Genomic DNA, 19,519 nt, shown 5'->3' with positions numbered 1-19,519 from the left:
GCATATCTGGATCCATTCCAGTCTGGCTTCAGGCCTGGGTACAGCACGGAAACGGCATTGGTCGCGTTGGTTGATGATCTCTGGAGGGCTCGGGACAGGGGTTGTTCCTCTGTCCTGGTCCTATTAGATCTCTCAGCGGCTTTTGATATCATCAACCATGGTATCATGCTGCACCGGTTGGAAGAGTTAAGGGTGGGGGGCATTGTGTTGCAGTGGTTCTCCTCCTTTCTCTCTGACCGGTTGCAGTCTGTGTTGGCAGGGGGGCAGAGGTTGACCCCGAGGCCCCTCATGGGTGCCACAAGGGTCGGTCCTCTCGCCCCTTTTGTTCAACATTTATGTAAAGCCACTGGGCGAGATCATCCGTGGTTTCGGGGTGAAATACCACCAGTACGCTGACGACACTCAGCTGTACATTTCCACCCCGGACCACCCCAACGATGCCCTTGAAATGATGTCCCGGTGCCTAGAGGCCATGCGGATCTGGATGGGGAGAACATGGCGCTCACATGTAACACCTCTCCTGCGCGAGCTGCACTGGCTCCCGGTGGTTTTCTGGGTCCGCTTCAAGGTTTTGGTCACCACCTTTAGAGTGCTCCATGGCTCGGGACCTGGTTACTTACGGGACCGCCTGCTATCACAAACAGCCTCCCATCAGCCGGTACGCTCTCATAGAGAGGGGCTCCTCCGGGTGCCATTGGCCAAACAGTGTCGACTGGCGGCCCCTAGGGGGAGGGCCTTCTCTGTGGGGGCACCTACTATCTGGAACAAGCTCCCCCTGGAGATACGAATGATCCCGGATCTACGCACTTTCCGTCACGCTCTCAAGTCCTTTTTATTCCACCAAGCTGGCCTGGCCTAATTTTTCCCCTTTTTTCTTTGTTCTTTTTATAATATACATTTTAATCTGTTTTTAAATTATTGGGATGTTTTAAATTTATTGTTTAATTCGGTTTTATTCTGCTTTTAAATTTTGTATTTATGTGTTTTACTTTGTGGCTGTTCACCGCCCTGAGTCCTTCGGGAGTAGGGCGGTATATAAATCTAATAAAATAAGCAAACAAACAAACAGGCATATCATATTGTGATTAGCCTGTAGAAGCTGACTTTTGGTGCATTCTGTGTGTATGCGTAAGTGTCTGTGTTTGTCCTATTATACTAACACACCCTTTGGTAAAAGGTTAGTGCTTATGACATTGCAGCTCATTTTATTTTGGTGTCGAGTTTTAAAAATATCTGCACAATGTAATTAGATATTTTTCCTACTGATGTTGCAGAGTGCCTTATTGTTAAAGATTTACCTTGTATCATTTTTAAAAATGTACAAAGGAATTATGTAGGGCAGTGTTGGCTAACCTTTTCGGCACCGAGTGCCGGAACGGGAGTGTGCACAGGAGCGCTGGAAACCGTAAGAGCAGTTCCCCGGTGGCATGCGCAAGGGTGCCGGAAACCGTAAGAGCAGCTCCCTGGCAGGCATGCATGCACCAGGAAGCTGAGCTTCTGGTTTCCGGCATGCGCATGCGTACCGGTCACCTGGTCTTCTGATTTCTGGCACTCGTGTGTGCGAAGACCAGCTGCGCACCGGAAAGTGGAAGCTCAGCTTCCTGGCGCGCACATGCCTGCCAGGGAGCTGCTCTTCCAGTTTCCAGCACTCCTGCCCACGTGAAGACTAGCTGGTAGCACACATGTGCGCACTGGAACCTGGAAGAACAGCGGGCAATGGTTGACATGCCCGGAGAGTGCCATAGGTTTGCCGTCACGGCTGTAGGGCAACATGATTTTTATGTATATTTCTGGATTGATACTTGTAGTATATTTGAAGTATATATGACTATTTAGACAGGGAGTTGAAATTTAACACAGTAAGATTGCCTGCTCATGTTTAGTGGGATTGTTTGGGACTACATTTGGTAGCAATGAGGTTATCTCAATTTGTAATTGACTTGGTATACTTAGTAGGGCAGTGTCTAGGGCCACTTTCTATAAAATCAAGATTAACAATAGTCACTTCCGTGTGTGATAATGACTTAGTGGTTTGCCTTTGTCAACCCTTTAAAGCAGGGGTCCCCAACCTCTGGGCCTTAGACCGGTATTGGTCCATGTTAGGAAACGGGCTGTGCAAGCGGCAGGCAAGTGAATGAAGCTTCATCTATGCAGGCGTGGGATCTAGGTTGTGTGCAACCCACCCCACCCCACCCATCTTGTGACAATTCTTCCACAAAACTGATTCCTGGTGACAAAAACCACTGCTATAAAATAAACCTAAGAAACCAATGCCATATAGGTCAGGGCTATTTTTATTGTAATGGTTATAGTAATAGAATCTTGGGAGTCTGAATGTGCCCCCCCTTCCCTTTATTTCTGTGGAAACTAGGAAAAGAGCCAATCACTTGTTTTCTCAAACATATCTTGGAATGGATTGAAGCCCGACTTGTCTGTGGCTCTTTCTCCTATTCTTCAGGGCTATTCCTCTACCCTCTATAGTTCTAGAGAATATTCTATTGTTACAATTTCTCCTAAAGTTTGATGTCTATACTACTGAGCCGAAACAGCTTCCTGGTTAAGTAGGGATCTATCAATGAGCAAAATGATGACTTCAGCAAAAAAATAAATAAAAAATGGCTTATATCCTACATGACAGTGCATGATTATGGCTATGTTGGCCACAGAGAAATCTGCTCTTTCCTGCAGTTTCAACTCTAGTAACTGTCCAGTTCAGTTTTCTCATGTAGTTAATAACTTCAGATGTAAATGGGAATATGGTAGAAACTTTGGAAGTGAACAAAAACATCTTTAGTGGATGCTTCTGAGATGAAGTATATTCACTCTGAAGTTAAGCACATTACCGCAATTCCAACAAAAATGTCCAGTGTGTTATGTTATATAGTTTTATGGATCAGTTTTATTTAATGTGAAATAATGGTTTTTGTACTTTTCTTCAGTATCTATAAATAATATCTAGAAATTTTAATAGACAAATGTTTAAATAATATTTGTAACAAATAACAAAGCATTCGGCACTTCCAATTATAGAACAGGAACGATTATATTTAACTTTTTATTATCACTAACTTGGATTCTAAGTTGTCCACTCATTTGGATTCTAAGCCTTTTGCAACATTCTACCTCCTGTACTTCTATAGCTGAAAGTGAAATCTGAGATAGCATGGTATTTTGTTTAAATTGCTGCTAATCATTGTGGTCAAATGTCAGATTCTAAAGCAAACAATAACAATTTGGCACTGCAAGGGAAAAAAGTATTTCTCAGTTTTTAGATTGATGGTAGAACTTGAGAATTAGCATTTGCTGGCAAGTCCGTTGTTGATTGATAGCTTGAAGTCATCCGAGCTTAGATTTTACATTGAACTTTTAGTGCAGTTGCCAGAAAACTTAGAGCATGATCGTTTATCAAATTGATCTCCAGTACAGAGCCAGGAGGGGGAAAAAACCCCTTTGGTAGATGAATATTAGAAATTATAAATTATTTGGGTTTCTTAAAAAATCAAGTTGTAATCAAATTGATTTATTATTAGTTACTTTAGTTTGATTTTTCAAAATTAAAATTATGAGCAGCACAATGTAAGGCCCCCTAGGAGATGCAGTATCTGTAACTGGGTGATAATTTTCTATTAAGGTCGAGTAAATATCATAAAAGAGCTTTCTTCAAAGAAAGTTTCAAAAACTCTTCCATCAGGCAAGGGATTACTAGAACATAAAGAAAAGCAGGATAATAGAAAAGCAAGGGAGTTCATAAAAAGAGGGCAGCTCCTTCAGACATGAAATTGACATCAAATTCAGCCCCACAATATATAATCTAACTTAGGCTATAGTCTAATTTAGGCTTATAGTCTAATTTAGGCTATAAGACCTATCTTTTGTATACCCTTGAAGAGGGAGGGAGAGAGGGAGAGGGAGAGGGAGGGAAAGAGAGAGAGAGAGAGAGAGAGAGAGAGAGAGAGATTAATAGAAAGATAGATTGTAGGTAGATTGATAGGAAGATGAATGGATAGATAGATGTGTACCCTGCTCTATTAGCAGCAATATCTGGCTGGTTGGCTGGCTGGTTGGGGCCTTGCACCTGGAATTGGGACAGCAAAAGGCCCCGGAGGAGATTTCTAGGAAATCTAGTCTCCTGCGAGCGAAGTTAAATTGCAGTGGTGGGAATTAGGATGACAGATTTGAGCAGCTCAGAAGAAAGAACCTAGAGGGAGCAAAAAGAATGAGGAAAAGAGGCTGAACTCCATTGAAAAGAGAGAGAGATTGCCACCCCAAGGAAGAGCCATGGTGGTATCTCAATCTAGAGATTGTATCCTGGCTGTCACAAGAGGTGGACTCGATAGGCATTTCACTGGGGCTGGGGACTAAGGACATGTTTATGAGTCAACAGGATTGGTGAGGGGTCATTTGGCCAAAAAGGACCAAAAGCAACATTTGTCTATGGAGATTCTCAGTCATCCAGGTCATAGTTATTTCAAGGGTGCTTTTTCAAAAGGCAACTAGACTTTGTTTTTCCCTTGAGGAAGACGTTTCGCTTCTCATCCAAGAAGCTTCTTCAGTTCTGACTGAAATTTCAGTCAGCTTCCTCAAGGAAAAAACGAAGTCCAGTAACCTTTTGAAAAAGTATTTTGGAGATAATTTGAGCAACATTGTTTGTCATAAGATTTAATGTTTTATATTGTTGTGTTGCTTAATTTGATTTGTATCTTAACGGCCATTATTTTTAATTAAAGCCAGTAATTCCCTCCAAGGTATGTGTGTGTGCCTGAGCCAGGTTGAGCTGGTCACTTGGGAAAGGGTTAGAAGGGCCCAATTGCCAGTGGCCCTTTTGGGAAAGGTGGTACAGATAAATTTGCTAGTGCTAATTTTTTGGTCAATTCCTATTCCAAAAGATAATGTCATTTTATACTGATATATTGATATATATATGGAATGTTAGCAATTAGTACAGTAACAGTTAACTATAAATTTGAGATCTCTTTATATTTATCTAGCTACCGTGTTTCTCCAAAAAGGCATCCCACCTTGAAAAGAAGCCCTATCACGTTTTTGTGCGCATGCAATCAAATTAAGCCCCACCCACAAAATTAAGCCATGCCCACCACAGGATGCAGGGGATGGTGCTAGGCACACAGGTAAAAAATAAGCTAGGGTGGGGATGGGGGGGCTGGAGCTGTCCTACTTAACAGGCCTCGCACACCCTGACACCTGCCTCGCCTTCTGCGGCTGCTTGCCGCCACTCGCACAAATCACCCTGGCGCTCCTCAGATGCCTGCTAGAATGCATCTGCAGCCAATAACAGAGGCCAGGGCGATGCGTATAACTGGCAGCCAGCGGCCACAGAAGAAGTGGGCCAGCAGCAGGCTCCTGCTGGGTGGGGCTGTCGGTGCCACCGCCGCAAAATGAGTCAATAATTAGAACCCTCCAAAAAGAAGGCCTAGCCGTTTTTTCGGGGGTCAAAAGAAAATAAGACCCGGCCTTTTTTTTGGAGAAACACGGTACTTACCTTTAAAACTGTAATATACTGAAGGGTTTAACATGGCATTTTGTCATTCTGCTTAAGAACGATCTATACATGCTGAATAAACATTAGCGGAATCATTAAATGTTGCTTTTTCCTCTGCACTGCCCAGTATTGACACTTTGACTCATTACATTTTCCTAAGGGTTAGTTTGCTTGACTGCAGAGGCTACTTATGAACAGCTCCTTTTATAACCTCATAAACACCGACTACTTATTTATATCCCGTAGTTTTGTCCATTACAACTTGCATATTATTATTTTTGTTTGTGTCTCTGTTTTATATGGTTAAAGAGCTAGAGGATGCTAATGGCATATTTGGATCTAAAATGTCAAGCTTAAAAAACAAGGAGAGGGGTAATATTAAAATGCCTCCTTGGATTTCATTGTAATCAAAGCACAGCGATCCTTGTTCCTTTCTTAAAATAAGCAACTGAAGCTTGCCCACAGTGCATTTATTTTTGCAAGATTATAAGGTTTCCCTTAACGTATCTCTTTAAAAAAAAATTGGAACAGCTTTTATTTAATTTGGTTTGAGAGTTTCAGTTACATTTTGTTTGAGTGGTGTAGTAGTGAAGTAATTTACTTTCTTGCTCTTAAGCTTGAAAACATAGAATTGGAAAGTTTATTTAAATGGCATGTTAGTGCTTCCTCTCAGAGGCTTTTAAAAAGAGTGCTGGCTTTCAAAACAGAAGCTACTGATCATATGCGGCTGTCAATAAGATCATGTTCAACTAGAGATTAAACAATTGATCTTTTATTGAGTTATAGACACTGTATATATATATATATATTGGTTTAAACATAATATACTGGGTTTATCATATCATGTGGAAATTGCATTAGAATCTTTAAAATTAGTTACATTAACACTTTACATGCCATTCGTAGCCTCACATTTAAAATGTTGGCTGAACCTCAACATTGTTGTTATAAGCCACCTTGAACACATTTCCTAATGAAAAGGCAAGACAAAACTATGGTAAGCAGTAACTAATGTGGGAAGTCATGGATGATGATGATTTTTAAAAAGATTTTTAAAATTGAAAATGATCAAACGCTAGACTTTGATGCTTGCATACCTACCTAGTCAATTATTTGAAGAATGTGGAATGAATGTGTTACTCTAAAGCAGTCTTCTGTAGGTTGGCATCTACCAAAGGTTTTTTTATTATAACTCAAATTATTACTCGGTTGGGAAAGCCTGTGCATCTTCTACAATTCATGTAACCAATGGGATTCTGTCTATACCTGAACTGTATGTGAGTATCTAAAATAGAGTTTTTACTTTCTTTTCTGGATACAGAATACAAGGATAATGTTGATATACAATATTGTCTTTATTGGTTATATGTTTAAATATGGAATGAGGAATTATAATCTGCAATTTTGAATATTTCAAATTTATTACATAGAAATGAATTTAATTTTTCAGAGAGCTTTTGTATTGGATACCTCAAAAATGTTGAACCTTGACTGACTAGGATCCAGATAACTGCTTCATCCAGTTTTTCTCTGAACATGCATCCAAAAATGATGGTTAGACAACTGGGTGATAGTCATCTAATTCTTATCTGGGTTCAAGCAGGGACTCTTAAGGAGAAAGTATGTCAGCTTCCTTCAAGGCTATTGAAAATATTTCCTTCTTTAAAGAAATACTAACAATCTAGTGGATGCAGAGAACTGTGCCAGTTGCTCAAAGTGGCTGGGACGTTTTAGAAAATACCCTATCCAATTATTCATAGGTCATAGGCCAAAATGAATCCTAGATAATAATTGTCCTGAGCATTGCTTGAGATTCTGCCCAAGTGGGGTTACGACTCAAGCAAACTTGAGCAACTTTACCAGTCAAATGATGAGGTAAATATCACTGTGGCTTGGGAAAGTTCTTATACTGGGCTACTTCCCAAAAGGGATTAATCATCCCTGATTATGCTCTGGACAATAATTCCCCCCCCCCCCACACACACACACATTGCAGTAGGAGAGAAGTAATAAATAGTTTAGCTAAAGAAGTTTGTTTCCTCCATTAAGATACCATTGTAATTTAGCATGTTGTAAATGCAGTGGCTGATCAGCTACACTTGAAAGCCTATAAATTCCCTATCCCTGTCCAATTTTCTTAATGTGCAGCTGTTAAATTGTTTGGAGGATAGGATAAAATCGTATTTAGCCTTAATTCAGCTCAACTATCATGCATGTGTCCATAAAATATAACTATTGAGTGGAAAGTTGTGTCCTTGAGGATACGGGAGAGCCATTTGAAAGAGTATGAACACTGAAAATGTGCATTTGTTTTCGTTTTTTCTTTGGACTTTTGTGTAATATCCAAGACCCAAGACATGGAAAGCAACCATGCATTCAGCTTGTCCCAAAGATGCTTTTTCAAAAGTCAAATAGACTTGTTTTTCCTTGAAGATCTTTCTCTTCTCATCCAAGAAGCATCTTCAGTTCTGACAACCATGGGCTGGATGACTGAGAATCTCCATAGACAACTAATAAGTTTGTGTCGGTCTTGAGGAGTAAACGAGATAGGAATCACAACCAGATAAGCTGATTTTCACTTTTTTTGTAAAGTTACATTAACAGAATCTTACAAGCCTAAAAGTACAGTCCTCTCTTCCCCTCCCATCTCCTTTACAACCTGAGAATGTAGGAAGAGTCTCTTCTGAGCCTCTTGCTCCGCCCATTATCCAACTGCTGGCTATTTTGGCTCTTATCTGATTGTTCCTTCTTTGCCTTGTCTCCCCAAATCTTTCCCACATATCCTTACAGGTTAGGAGGACTGCTTAGATAGAATACTGCCCTATTTATAACTGGAATGCTCCCCCATTTAGCAGTTCTCTCTCCCATTTTGTTTTACTGACTGTTGAGTTGGTGACCTCTCAAATACCAGTTTTTCAGGATTTGATTGCAACCTCATGATTATTATTGCACCTGATTTGGCTCTGACAAAAGCAACAATAACAAATAAACGCAGGTGAAAGAAGCAGTGGGTGTGTTAATGAAATTACATGGTTACCATGTAATTTCTTACAATGTTTTAGCAAATAGTTTGCTTAACATGTCTCTATTTCATAACCCTCATGAATTTTCATGAGGTCTACGTAATGCTAACTAGCAAGTATTATATAATAAGAAATGAATTATGTACTCTTTTGTAGTGTCACAAATGTTTTTACTGCAGAATATGTCTAGTGTTTCAGTATAGAGCAGGAGCTTCCTGTTTATAGGACTGTTTAATATATGTGACGATACACTTTCAAAGTTCTGCGGGCTATTCATCAACAGTGAAATATTACCACATCAATGTGTGAGAAAGGACTGGTTGTTTTCATTTAATGTTTCAGGAACTGCCTCAGCATGGTAGTAGTGCTCATCTTAATGGTTCAGCCTTTGCTGCTCAGTTTGACTCTTCAGGAACTTTAAAGGACTTCTGAAAGCATAAACACCCATAATAATTCATTAATGGATTGGAAATGGACAAACATTTTGTGCCAAGAGTTAATATGGAATATGTAAAAGTATACCATGGGGGGAAAGCATTGGATTTTCAGCTGCTCTTTTTCTCTTTTGATTTGCTTTGTGTTTGTTTGTAGTTTTTCATATACCCACAGGCACACAAACACATGTTTTACTGACTGTTGAGTTGGTGACCTCTCAAATATCAGTTTTTCAGGACTTGATTGCAACCTCATGATTATTATTGCATCTGATTTGGCTCTGACAAAAGCAACAATAACAAATAAATGCAGGTGAAAGAAGCAAATGTCTATTTGTTGTGTTTTTATTCTATATATGACAAATTTTGGTCCTACAAAAGTTATTGAACTTCAACTCCTATGTTCAGTGGTAGTAAATAAATAGAGAGGGAAATTGAGTCAAAGGCCTCAACAAGGTACAATTTCCCTCTCTATTTATTTATTACTACTGAAAATAAAAAACAGCCTGAAAATGCCCAAAAATGGTCCAAAAAATGGCCCAGAAACCGGCCTGAAAATGGCCGAAAAACAGGCCAAAAAATGAAGATTTCAAATCTTCAATTACCTCTCTTGAAGCTGTACAACAGGGGTGTCAAATCTGCGGCCCAAGGGCCATATGCGTCACGTGCTGGCCCTGCCCCCACCCGGTTTAGCAAAGTCAAAAAAAACTCCTGATACATCATGTGACACTGCAAGTTTGACCCCCCTACTGTACAACAATCTGGATTTGAAAGGGGAAAAAGAATTCATAGCTTCTGTGGGCACACACTTCAGACCTCTCAATACCTCTCATCCATTGTGCTTTTTCTTGCCCCGCTGCATAAATCTTTTAAACATTTGCTGGCAAACACAAAGTGAGCCTTCACCCCAAAGCATATTCCCCCTTCTGAATTTGGATTATTACACAACCATATGAAATAGTATAAAATCACACTATTAACACCTAGAGTTACACCTAGTAACACCTAGAGTCTAGACTATAGCAAAACTTTGTGAAAAAAATTGATATAAGTTCCCATAGCCCAAATATAGATTATGTTGAATAAATGTAATGTCTTTGGGTTGATTTAAAGCCAAGATAAGGAAAACAAGAAAACTTCATCAAAAACTTCAATTGCCATAATGTTGTCCTCTGCTTCCTTCTTTGCTCCAATTACAATTTCTGTACTAATAAACTTTACATCTAGTTTTAGAACCAATTCTGAGAAAATAAGCTTGAAAGTGGGTCAAAAATCCTTCCACCAACTTGGACCTTTTCCTCATATCACTACATCAGTAATGGGGTGGGATAGGGAAGGAATCTCAGTGTAAAAGCCCCTTATTTCCAGTGATAACAGTTCTAGGATAAATTAGATCAATAATAATGTCTGTCCATGTATCTCTTCTGCTCAGCTTTTCCTCATTATCTGACTATTCCAGAATATAAATAAAGACAGAGGAGGACAATTCTTGTGATTGAGAGAACTTTGTGTCTATTTTTAGGGCCAGAATTATCACAGCTCAGTGACAGAGCATAGATATTGCATATTCAGGCAAAGCAGAACTGAGGAAAACTTCTGTTGAGATCATTGAGAACTTCTCATAAATTATGGTCCATGAAGATGGGGAAATTAGTGATCCTTAGATGCCTTTCTATATTTTTATGCATATAGCATGTTTCTATTAGAGTCTTCCTTCATAGATATGCTGCTCAGGATAATCTGTAATAAAGCACAAATCCCTAAAAAGGACCTTAATTTGCCCATTTTTGACAGGGTTTTTCAAACTAAAGCACTGTTGTTAACAGATTAACATCTGCTGCTTGCAATTACTGCAAGTTCAAATCCCACCAGGCTCAAGGTTGACTCAGCCTTCCATCCTTTCAAATAGGTGAAATGAGGACCCAGATTGTGGGGGCAATAAACTGACTTTGTATAAATATACAAAAGTATGAAGGCTATTGCTTAACGCATTGTAAGACGCCCTGAGTCTCCGGAGAAGGGCGGCATATAAATTAAAGCAAAAAAAACCAAAAAAAAAAACAACCTTGCAATTCTAAGATGTGTGGACTTCCAGAATTGCCCAGGCAGCATTCTGGAAGGTTTTTTTTTTTTTTTTTAAATTTGATTTATATGCCGCCCTTCTCCGGAGACTCAGGGCGGCTTACAATGCGTTAAGCAATAGCCTTGACGTCTACGCATCTTAAAAGTTGCCAAATTTGAAAAACACTGATCTATCAGAACATCTAGCTTAGGGGTATCCAACCTTGGCAACTTTAAGACTTGTGGACTTCAAAACGGGCCACAAAATGGGCAGGGGTGAGGCCAAACAGTGGTGGGATTAGTCCGAACCAGCTGAATCCCACCTTTGCCTTTGAGGCGAATGGCCAGGACGTGGGGCTGGGTGTGATGAGTGATGTCGAGTTGGCCACACCCACCCAGTCACATGACCACCCGGCCACGCCTACCCAGCCAGTCATTAGGGCAGAGAATCGGTTGTTAAATTATTTGAATCCCGCTACTGGCTGGCTTCCCCTCCTGGGAAATAGCAATGAGCTCCGTCCCCTAGAGTCGGATATGACTGGACAGGGGGAAACCTTTACCTTTTTACTTTTCATTCATTTGTATCCTGCCTTTATTATTTTCACAAGTAACTCGAGGCAGCAAACATATCAATACACCTTCCTCCTCCTATTTTCCCTACAACGTGCCTTTGCGGCCTCTGACTCGGTGCCGATCCTGTGGGGCTCCATGGTTTACCGAGGAGCTGAGGGAGATGAAGTGCCGGAAAAGACACCTAGAGAGCAGTTGGAGGGCCAGTCTCACTGAATCTGACCGAACACTGGTAAGGTCGCATATTAAGACCTACCTAGTGGTGATAAAGGCGGCAAAGTTTAATTACTTTTCCGCTCTTATTGTGTCATCAGATAATCATCCGGCCGCCCTCTTCAGGGTGACCCGCTCCCTGCTACATCCGGGAGTGCGGGAGGACCCCCTGGAAGGCAGGGCCGAGGAATTCAGACAATATCTGTATGACAAAATCGCACAGATTCGGGGGGATTTGGACTCTGACTGGGTAGATTCGGGCAGGGTGGCGACGAATAGTCTTGAGAATGTTATCTGGGAAGAGTTTGACTCTGTGACCCCTGATGACGTGGACAGGATTTTGGGGAGACTTAGTGCAGCCACATGTTTGCTGGACCTGTATCCCTCCTGGTTAGTATGGCTTCCCAGGAGGTTACACAAAGCTGGCTCCAGGGAATTATCACGCTTCACTGAGTGAGGGTTACCTCCCCACAGCCTTAAAAGAGGCGGTGGTGAGGCCTCTCCTCAAGAAGCCTTCTCTGGACCCGGCAGTATTAGCCAACTACCGTCCCATCTCCAACCTTCGCTTTGTGGCAAAGGTTGTTGAGAGTGTGGTCACACGACAGTTTCCACAATACCTGGAGGAAACGTCTTATCTAGATCCATTCCAGTCGGGCTTCAGGCCCGGGTACAGCACGGAAACGGCATTGGTCGCATTGGTAGATGATCTCTGGAGGGCTCGGGACAGGGGTTGCTCCTCTGTTCTGGTCCTGTTAGACCTCTCAGCGGCTTTTGATACCATCGACCATGGTATCATGCTGCGCCGGTTGGAAGAGTTGGGGATGGGGGGAACCGTGTTACGGTGGTTCTCCTCCTTTCTCTCGGACCGGTCGCAGTTTGTGTTGGCAGGGGGGCAGAGGTCGACCTCGAGAAGCCTCATATGTGGGGTGCCTCGGGTCGGTTCTCTTGCCCCTTTTATTCAACATCTATGTGAAGCCGCTGGGTGAGATCATCTGTAGCTTCGGGGTGAAGTACCACTAGTACGCTGATGACACCCATCTGTACATTTCCACCCCGGGCCACCCCAATGATGCCCTTGAAGTGATGTCCTGGTGCCTGGAGGCTGTGTGGATCTGGATGGGGAGGAACAGGCTCAGGCTCAACCCATCCAAGACTGAGTGGCTGTGGTTTCCGGCATCCCGATATAGTCAGTTGACTCCATCACTGACTATTGGGGGCGAGTCCTTGGCCCCCATGGAGAGGGCTCACAATTTGGGCGTCCTCCTGGATACGCAGCTGTCCTTGGAGGAACATCTGACGGCTGTAGCCAGGCGGACCTTTTATCAGGTTCGTCTGAACCGCCAGTTGCGGCCCTTCCTAGATCGGGATTCCTTGTGCACAGTCGCTCATGCCCTCGTCACCTCTCGCCTGGACTACCGTAATGCTCTCTATATGGGGCTCCCCTTGAAGAGCACCCGGAGACTCCAACTGGTCCAGAATGCGGCTGCGCAGGTAGTTACGGGAGCTACCAATGGCCTCCCACCGACTGTGCGTTCCCACAGAGAGGGCCTCCTCAGGGTGCCATCAGCCAAGCAATGTAGACTGGTGGCCCCCAGGGGGAGGGTCTTCTCTGTGGGGGCACCTGCCCTCTGGAATCAATTGCCCCCAGAGATACTAAGAATTCATGACCTCGGTGCCTTCCGCCGTGCCCTGAAGACCTTTCTTTTTCAGCAAGCCGGGCTGGCTTAACACTTTTTTAAATGTTTTTAATAGGTCTGTTATTGTTCTTTTAATTATGGGGCCAAATGCATATATATCTTTTTAACTGTATTTTAATGTTTGTATCTATGTTTTTTTACTTTGGCTGTACACCACCCTGAGTCCTTCGGGAGAAGGGCGGTATATAAATTTGATAATAAATAAATAAATAAATAAATAAATAAATAAATAAATAAATAAATCAACTCTGTGAAGTGAGTTGGGCTGAGGAGTAACTGGCCCAAGGTCACCCAGCTCCTATTATCCCTCTAAATACTTGTGTGCAAATCAGTGGTGGGTTGCCCCCGCTTCGCACCAGTTCTATAGAACCGGTAGTAAAACTGGCGGGAGGCTCTGCCCACCGACCCCGACGTCATCAAAATGGTTCTGCGCTAGCCCACGCGTGCGGCTCCGCTGCAAACCGGTAGTAAAGATAAGTAGAACCCACCCCTGGTGCAAATATATCAAGTACACTTTTTTGCCCCCTTGCTTTATGCTACTATAACTATAATGTTCATTTTGATGTGTTTCTATTTAAAAATCACATTCTCTATATTAAACAGGACATTGTGTTTACCAGTTTACTTTATGTAATTTAATTTGTAAAAACAAGTTTGCCGATTCTACTTTAAAAGTAATATTTCTTCTCTATTTCGTTCCCCACAAATGCGCCATTTTTTTGAGCAAGGATATGGATTGGAACACTTTTTTTTCTTTTTTTCAAATCTTATATTACTGAGGCCTTTCATTGTCCACATTCCTCTTAGAGTCGGGGGGGGGCGGGGGGAAGGGCGCGTGTGCGCATATTGTCTATGGATATTTTCAGCCTTTCACTCCATGACATAAGTTGTTCTCTAGCTGATACCATCACCCATTCTATAATTGGATGCAGATGATATTCTAAATAGGGGAGGGCTGAAAGATATTTCTTTATAAATTTGAAGCTTGTGGAAAAGAAACATTTATATTTTCTGGTGTCCCAGTTTCAGGGAGTTATGTCACAGTTCACTGAGATGAGCAATACTGTGGTTTTCGATTTATATTCTTAACTCCCTCCTTGAGAAATAACAATGTGCATTACCTCCAAAACAGCCAGCTAGAGATTTGAAAAGGCACTGTGTTTGGGGAGAAATCTCTTGAAGACAAATCATGTCCCAACTCATAGTTCATTTGTGGGATTTGAAGGGTATGTAAGATGTCAGCAAGATGCTAAATGAGTACGAGAAGAGGGCTTCAACTAATTTGATATTCTGGACATTACTGGCTGCCGCACATGTGCTAAAGAATTCAAAACAAACTCTTTCTTATGCATTTGCGCTAATCTTTACAGAAAATTAAAACTGGATAGGATCCAAACTACAACACCTTGTGTGATCTCTTTTCTTGCTCTAGGTGTAGAAACACATTGATATCTTTTCACTTGTGATTTAAATGTAATTAAATTAGTTCAGTTTCACCATTATACTTTTAGCCTTTCCTTTAGAATGCATCCTTGTGGCTTTTTCCCCCCAGTACATTTCCTCTATTTTAGAAGTTCTCCAACATAACAAATATTTTGTGAGTTCCATTTTATTCTGCACATAAATTAAATAAGTAGGTTGACAGTATACAACCATGACATAATCTTTTTTTGATTTTGAACACATTATTTGAAGATTGGGTGGTCTGCTATGTCCATATTTTTTAAAGACTATCCACAATTTCTTGTAATCGATTAAAGGTCTTATTATGCACAGGAAAGCAAACAAATACAAATAAAAATCAATTCTTCTTCCTCTTCTGTTGTCCATCGGATATTTGAAATGTGATCTTAGCTGTCCTTATCTGTTCCTTTTCTGAGTTTAGTTTCTGCTTCTATAAAAAATTGAGAAACATTCATTTTATTTTAACTAAATGATTTTTTAAAACCAGGGCAGAAAAACCAATATACATAACTCTGGGTACATGAAGATACTACTCTCTATACCTTTATTTGAACCATTTCATTTAATGAATAAGAGAAAGGAAAGACATGAGAAATGATCATACCCCAAAATACCTTAAGCTTGTGTTACTTGAGAGTTCATATAATTCAAGACAATACTTTTCATAGGATGAATTAGATGTTCAATTTACAACACAATACTTGGCTACAGACTGGATGAAAAAATAACTGGAGCAACTTGGCCTAAAAATAGGCCTTCGTCTGAAAACAGTGCTTTGGCCTAAGGCCTTTGCTACAAAACTTTTTATTTTCCATTACCTGTATAATAAGTGAAAAAAAATTAAAACTTTTATGGGTAAAAGATTGTTTTCGTCTTTTTTTTATTTTGAGGAGGTAAAGAGGAGGGGACATACCATTTATTTCTGTCTCTCATTCTCCTTTTCGCCTCTTCCATTTTTAATTCAATAGCATAAATCATGGCAGGATGTTTCTAAGGACAGTTTACCCGCAGTATTAATTGGCTTTCTCAGAGCTTTTTCTGTGGCCATCCCTGGTTTAATTTGTTTAAGATTTGAACAAAAGGCTAAACATTGAACACTAAACAATAAACAGTAGAAGATCCTGTTTTCTTGAAGCAATTATCATTTTATACCCAACAATTACTTTTTTGTGGCATTTTAAAAAAACAACTAATTACGCGGGGACCCTATGAGAGCACACTCAATAAGTGGTTCTTCATGTCCTCAGCATGATGCCAAACACGTTACCATAGACAGCCCTGTGCAAGAAACTCTTAAATAGTGAATGTCATCTCGCCTTGACTGTCTCATCTGAGCAACCTAGGAAGAGGAATACTAAACAGAAACAGGTTCTCTTCTTTGTTTTTTCTCTCCCCCTCTCATTGTTGACTGGATTTGAACCTGGATCTTAGTTTGACTTTCTGCTATTTATACCATACCAGATGTAGTCTGTTAAAGTGGAATGAAGGTTTGCCATAGAAGAGAATATTTGAATGAGATTTTCACAAGCATTTTTTTTCTTCTAATAAGCTTTTATTTCATAAAATGAAGCAGAGTGGAGGAATGCATTTGAAATTATATTACCCAGTGAATATCTCCAAGACCATGAGTATTTTATGCTATTTATTAGATTTATATAGCTGCCCATCTCACCTTTTGGCTTTGTCTGTGATGGTGACACATTGCAACCCTGGGCATGTACCCTGCATCTCCTGGAGGCTGAACATTTTTTCAAAAAAACAAAAAATGTAGATTCTGAGCATGAGAAAATTGGCCATCCTTTCTTTAAAAACAGATAGTTCTCAATTAAGTGCATATCTATCACAGATGGCATTCAGATGTAGACTAAGTCAGTCACTTACATTTTTAGGTGTTTAAAATGTACTGTAAGTTATAAACATAATAATGGAATGATTATAAACATGTTTATGACTCCTCCCCCTCCCCAAAAAAGTCCCTATCTTGTTTGATATAAAAGAAAGTTATTTAGTGAAGTATTGGAGTTGGACATAAAGTGCAAAAGGTTGAGAATCATTTAAGGTGCTGAATAATATCAACATTTTCCAAACTTTGGAGGGAACATTTGAATTTGAAACATACAAATTCTCTGAATAAAATAAAATTTATAAAATTGTGGGGTTCCAAGCCCTTAATAGAATGGGACTTAAGATGCAAATGGTTAAGAGTCGTCATTGTGAAGGTAGTCCAGCAACATAATTCTTGCTCACTGTTATCCGAAAAAATAATTCACCTGCCTTTTGGTTTCAAGATTCAGTTTAAGATGCTGCCATTTTGTGGGCTTTTCTAGTCTTTAAGATCAGCATCCATGGCTTGTTTTCTGTTCCTACAGGAAAAATAGAGATTGGGGATATCACAACAGAGTGTTCTTTATGGCAATTCTACATGTTTCTTTTGTCCTTCTCCAAGAATTCAGAATGTTCCCTTCTGCTAACTCTCTGGAAAAATTTAAAAACTTTTATATTATTTTTGGTTAATTTTATTTTGTGCATTTAAATAAGTTTTAATTAGTGTTACTATTTTATTGATAATGTTCTATTTATTACAAGTAATTGAACAACATTTAATAATTATCACTAAAAGAAGGTCTATGAGTATTCTTGGTAATTTCTGGATTATTTTTGAAAGCAGTTTTAAAAAGCTACAGTGAATGTGATGAATCATCTTCAAAGCAAAGGATATAATTTTATTATTATTATTTTTTGGTTGTTTATAGAGATGGTTTCGAATGACACCGATGATGTTTTTGGGCTTCAAGGACAAGTTGAACACAAGTTGAAATTCCTCCGAAAGTATGTGCCAAAAGATGTCAAGCTCATACTTATCGGACACTCAATTGGCAGTTATGTTGCTCTTAAAATTATGAAGCAGTCACCAGAACTGGAGGTATGTCAGAGATATATAAACTTATTCAACTTTTTCTTTCTCCAATTCTCCCCTTCCTAAACTGATCATGTTTGTATAACAATAATCTTAATTCTCACTCACAGAAGATGGCCCTAACAGGAAAGAGATAATACACTTGGCAAATAATAAGAATTTTATTATTATCTCTTTTATTCATTAAACATGAAACTCAGTCAACTGGACATTTAAAAATGTGTCACAAATACCATTGACTGGTGCTAATGGCTGATACGGGATGCTGCTAGCATCCTAGATATCAACCAAGTATCTTCTTAAAATATACAATGTTCTGAGTAGTGCAGTTTTTTGCAGTTCCGCTGGTGTTATTGCAGGAAGCTGCAATTTCTTGATGTGTTATGTAAAATTCTTGGATATGGTACCAAGTGCCCCAATGACAATGGGTATCACTGTTACATGTTTCATCCCTAACCGTGTAGTTTCAGTGGCCAGGTCATGATATTTCGTGATTTTTTCCAGTTCTTTTTCTTCGTCTCTGGCGTTTCCTGCTACAGCAATATCAATAAACTGTACAGTTCGGCCCTCAATAACCGTGATATCTGCCGTGCTTATTATTTTATTTTATTTTATTTATGATTTTATTTTATTTTATTTCATTATTTTATTTTCCTGGGAAATTCCAAACATCTTTTTTAAAAAAACTTTCTTTGTATCCATGCTATAGAGGATATAATCATCTGCAGTCCTGGAGACCATGATTCCTTCACCAAAATCGGTTCAAAACATAATTAAACTTTTGAATATGTATTGCTTTTTAACTAACCCTTCTGATAGGACTGGAACTTGGCAAGTTGATGTAGAATAGGGAAACTAGAATATTCCAACTTCCTCCACCTGAAGGAAGACTCACAGATTGTAGAGAAGAGATTTCACCAAGCTTCACAGCATCATGAAAGAAAGTCATACTATCACAGAGACAAAAAATCTAGTGGCTTCCCCAAAGAGTAAGAGATGTGTAGTGGTGATGGGTGACTCCCTATTGAGAAGAAGAATAAACAGCCTGCAGATCAGACATCCTATCAAAACAGTATGTTGTTCCCTAGGGATAAAGATACAAGATGAGACCTAAATAATCAAATCTATTAACCATTATTTCATGCTGAAATAAGTGACACTGCCAGAGAGAGCTTGGGAAGAATACTGAAAAATTATGTGTCTTTCAAGTCTATGAGTTTATGAGCAAAGTAACTTGGGGCACAGGTAGTGTTTTCATACATACTTCCAAACTGGAAGATATCTTGCTGAGGTTATCTGGAGAGCTTTAAACTAAATTTGAATGGGGACAATGTCATCCTTTCAATATAGACCAGACTAGGAAATCAAAGTCAGGCAGGTTAACACTACTTTTTATTATAAAGATACAGAAATAGAATCATGAAAACCTTAATGCATTACACACACATGCGCGCACACACGCACGCACACACGCACACACACACAGAGAGTTTGTAAGACCTAGGGAAGATCATGTTTTAAGACATTTTTTCAGATTACAGTTCCACTCCCAGATTCAGGTTTCTTTTATCTGACCATTGTCTTGGTAGCAGCTTTTCCTCCTGTTCTTCTAGGCCAATGCTTCTTAAAGTATCTGTCCG

The 19,519-nt window shown here is 40.0% G+C and overlaps 1 protein-coding gene across 1 annotated transcript in view; it reads left to right on the top strand.

The window, feature by feature from the left end:
• LDAH (lipid droplet associated hydrolase) overlaps positions 1–19,519 on the top strand; it is a 110,757-nt gene that overhangs the window by 23,584 nt on the left and 67,654 nt on the right. Inside the window, exon 4 of the mRNA XM_070955767.1 lies at positions 17,716–17,885. Coding sequence (XP_070811868.1) covers positions 17,716–17,885 — 170 coding nt within the window. The remainder of the gene's footprint in view (positions 1–17,715; positions 17,886–19,519) is intronic.

Source organism: Pituophis catenifer, unplaced genomic scaffold (assembly GCF_029215685.1).
Source record: "Pituophis catenifer annectens isolate HBS135680 unplaced genomic scaffold, rPitCat1.0.hap2 SCAF_1, whole genome shotgun sequence".
Lineage (NCBI taxonomy): Eukaryota > Metazoa > Chordata > Lepidosauria > Squamata > Colubridae > Pituophis > Pituophis catenifer.
This window is presented reverse-complemented; position numbering and strand designations above follow the sequence as displayed.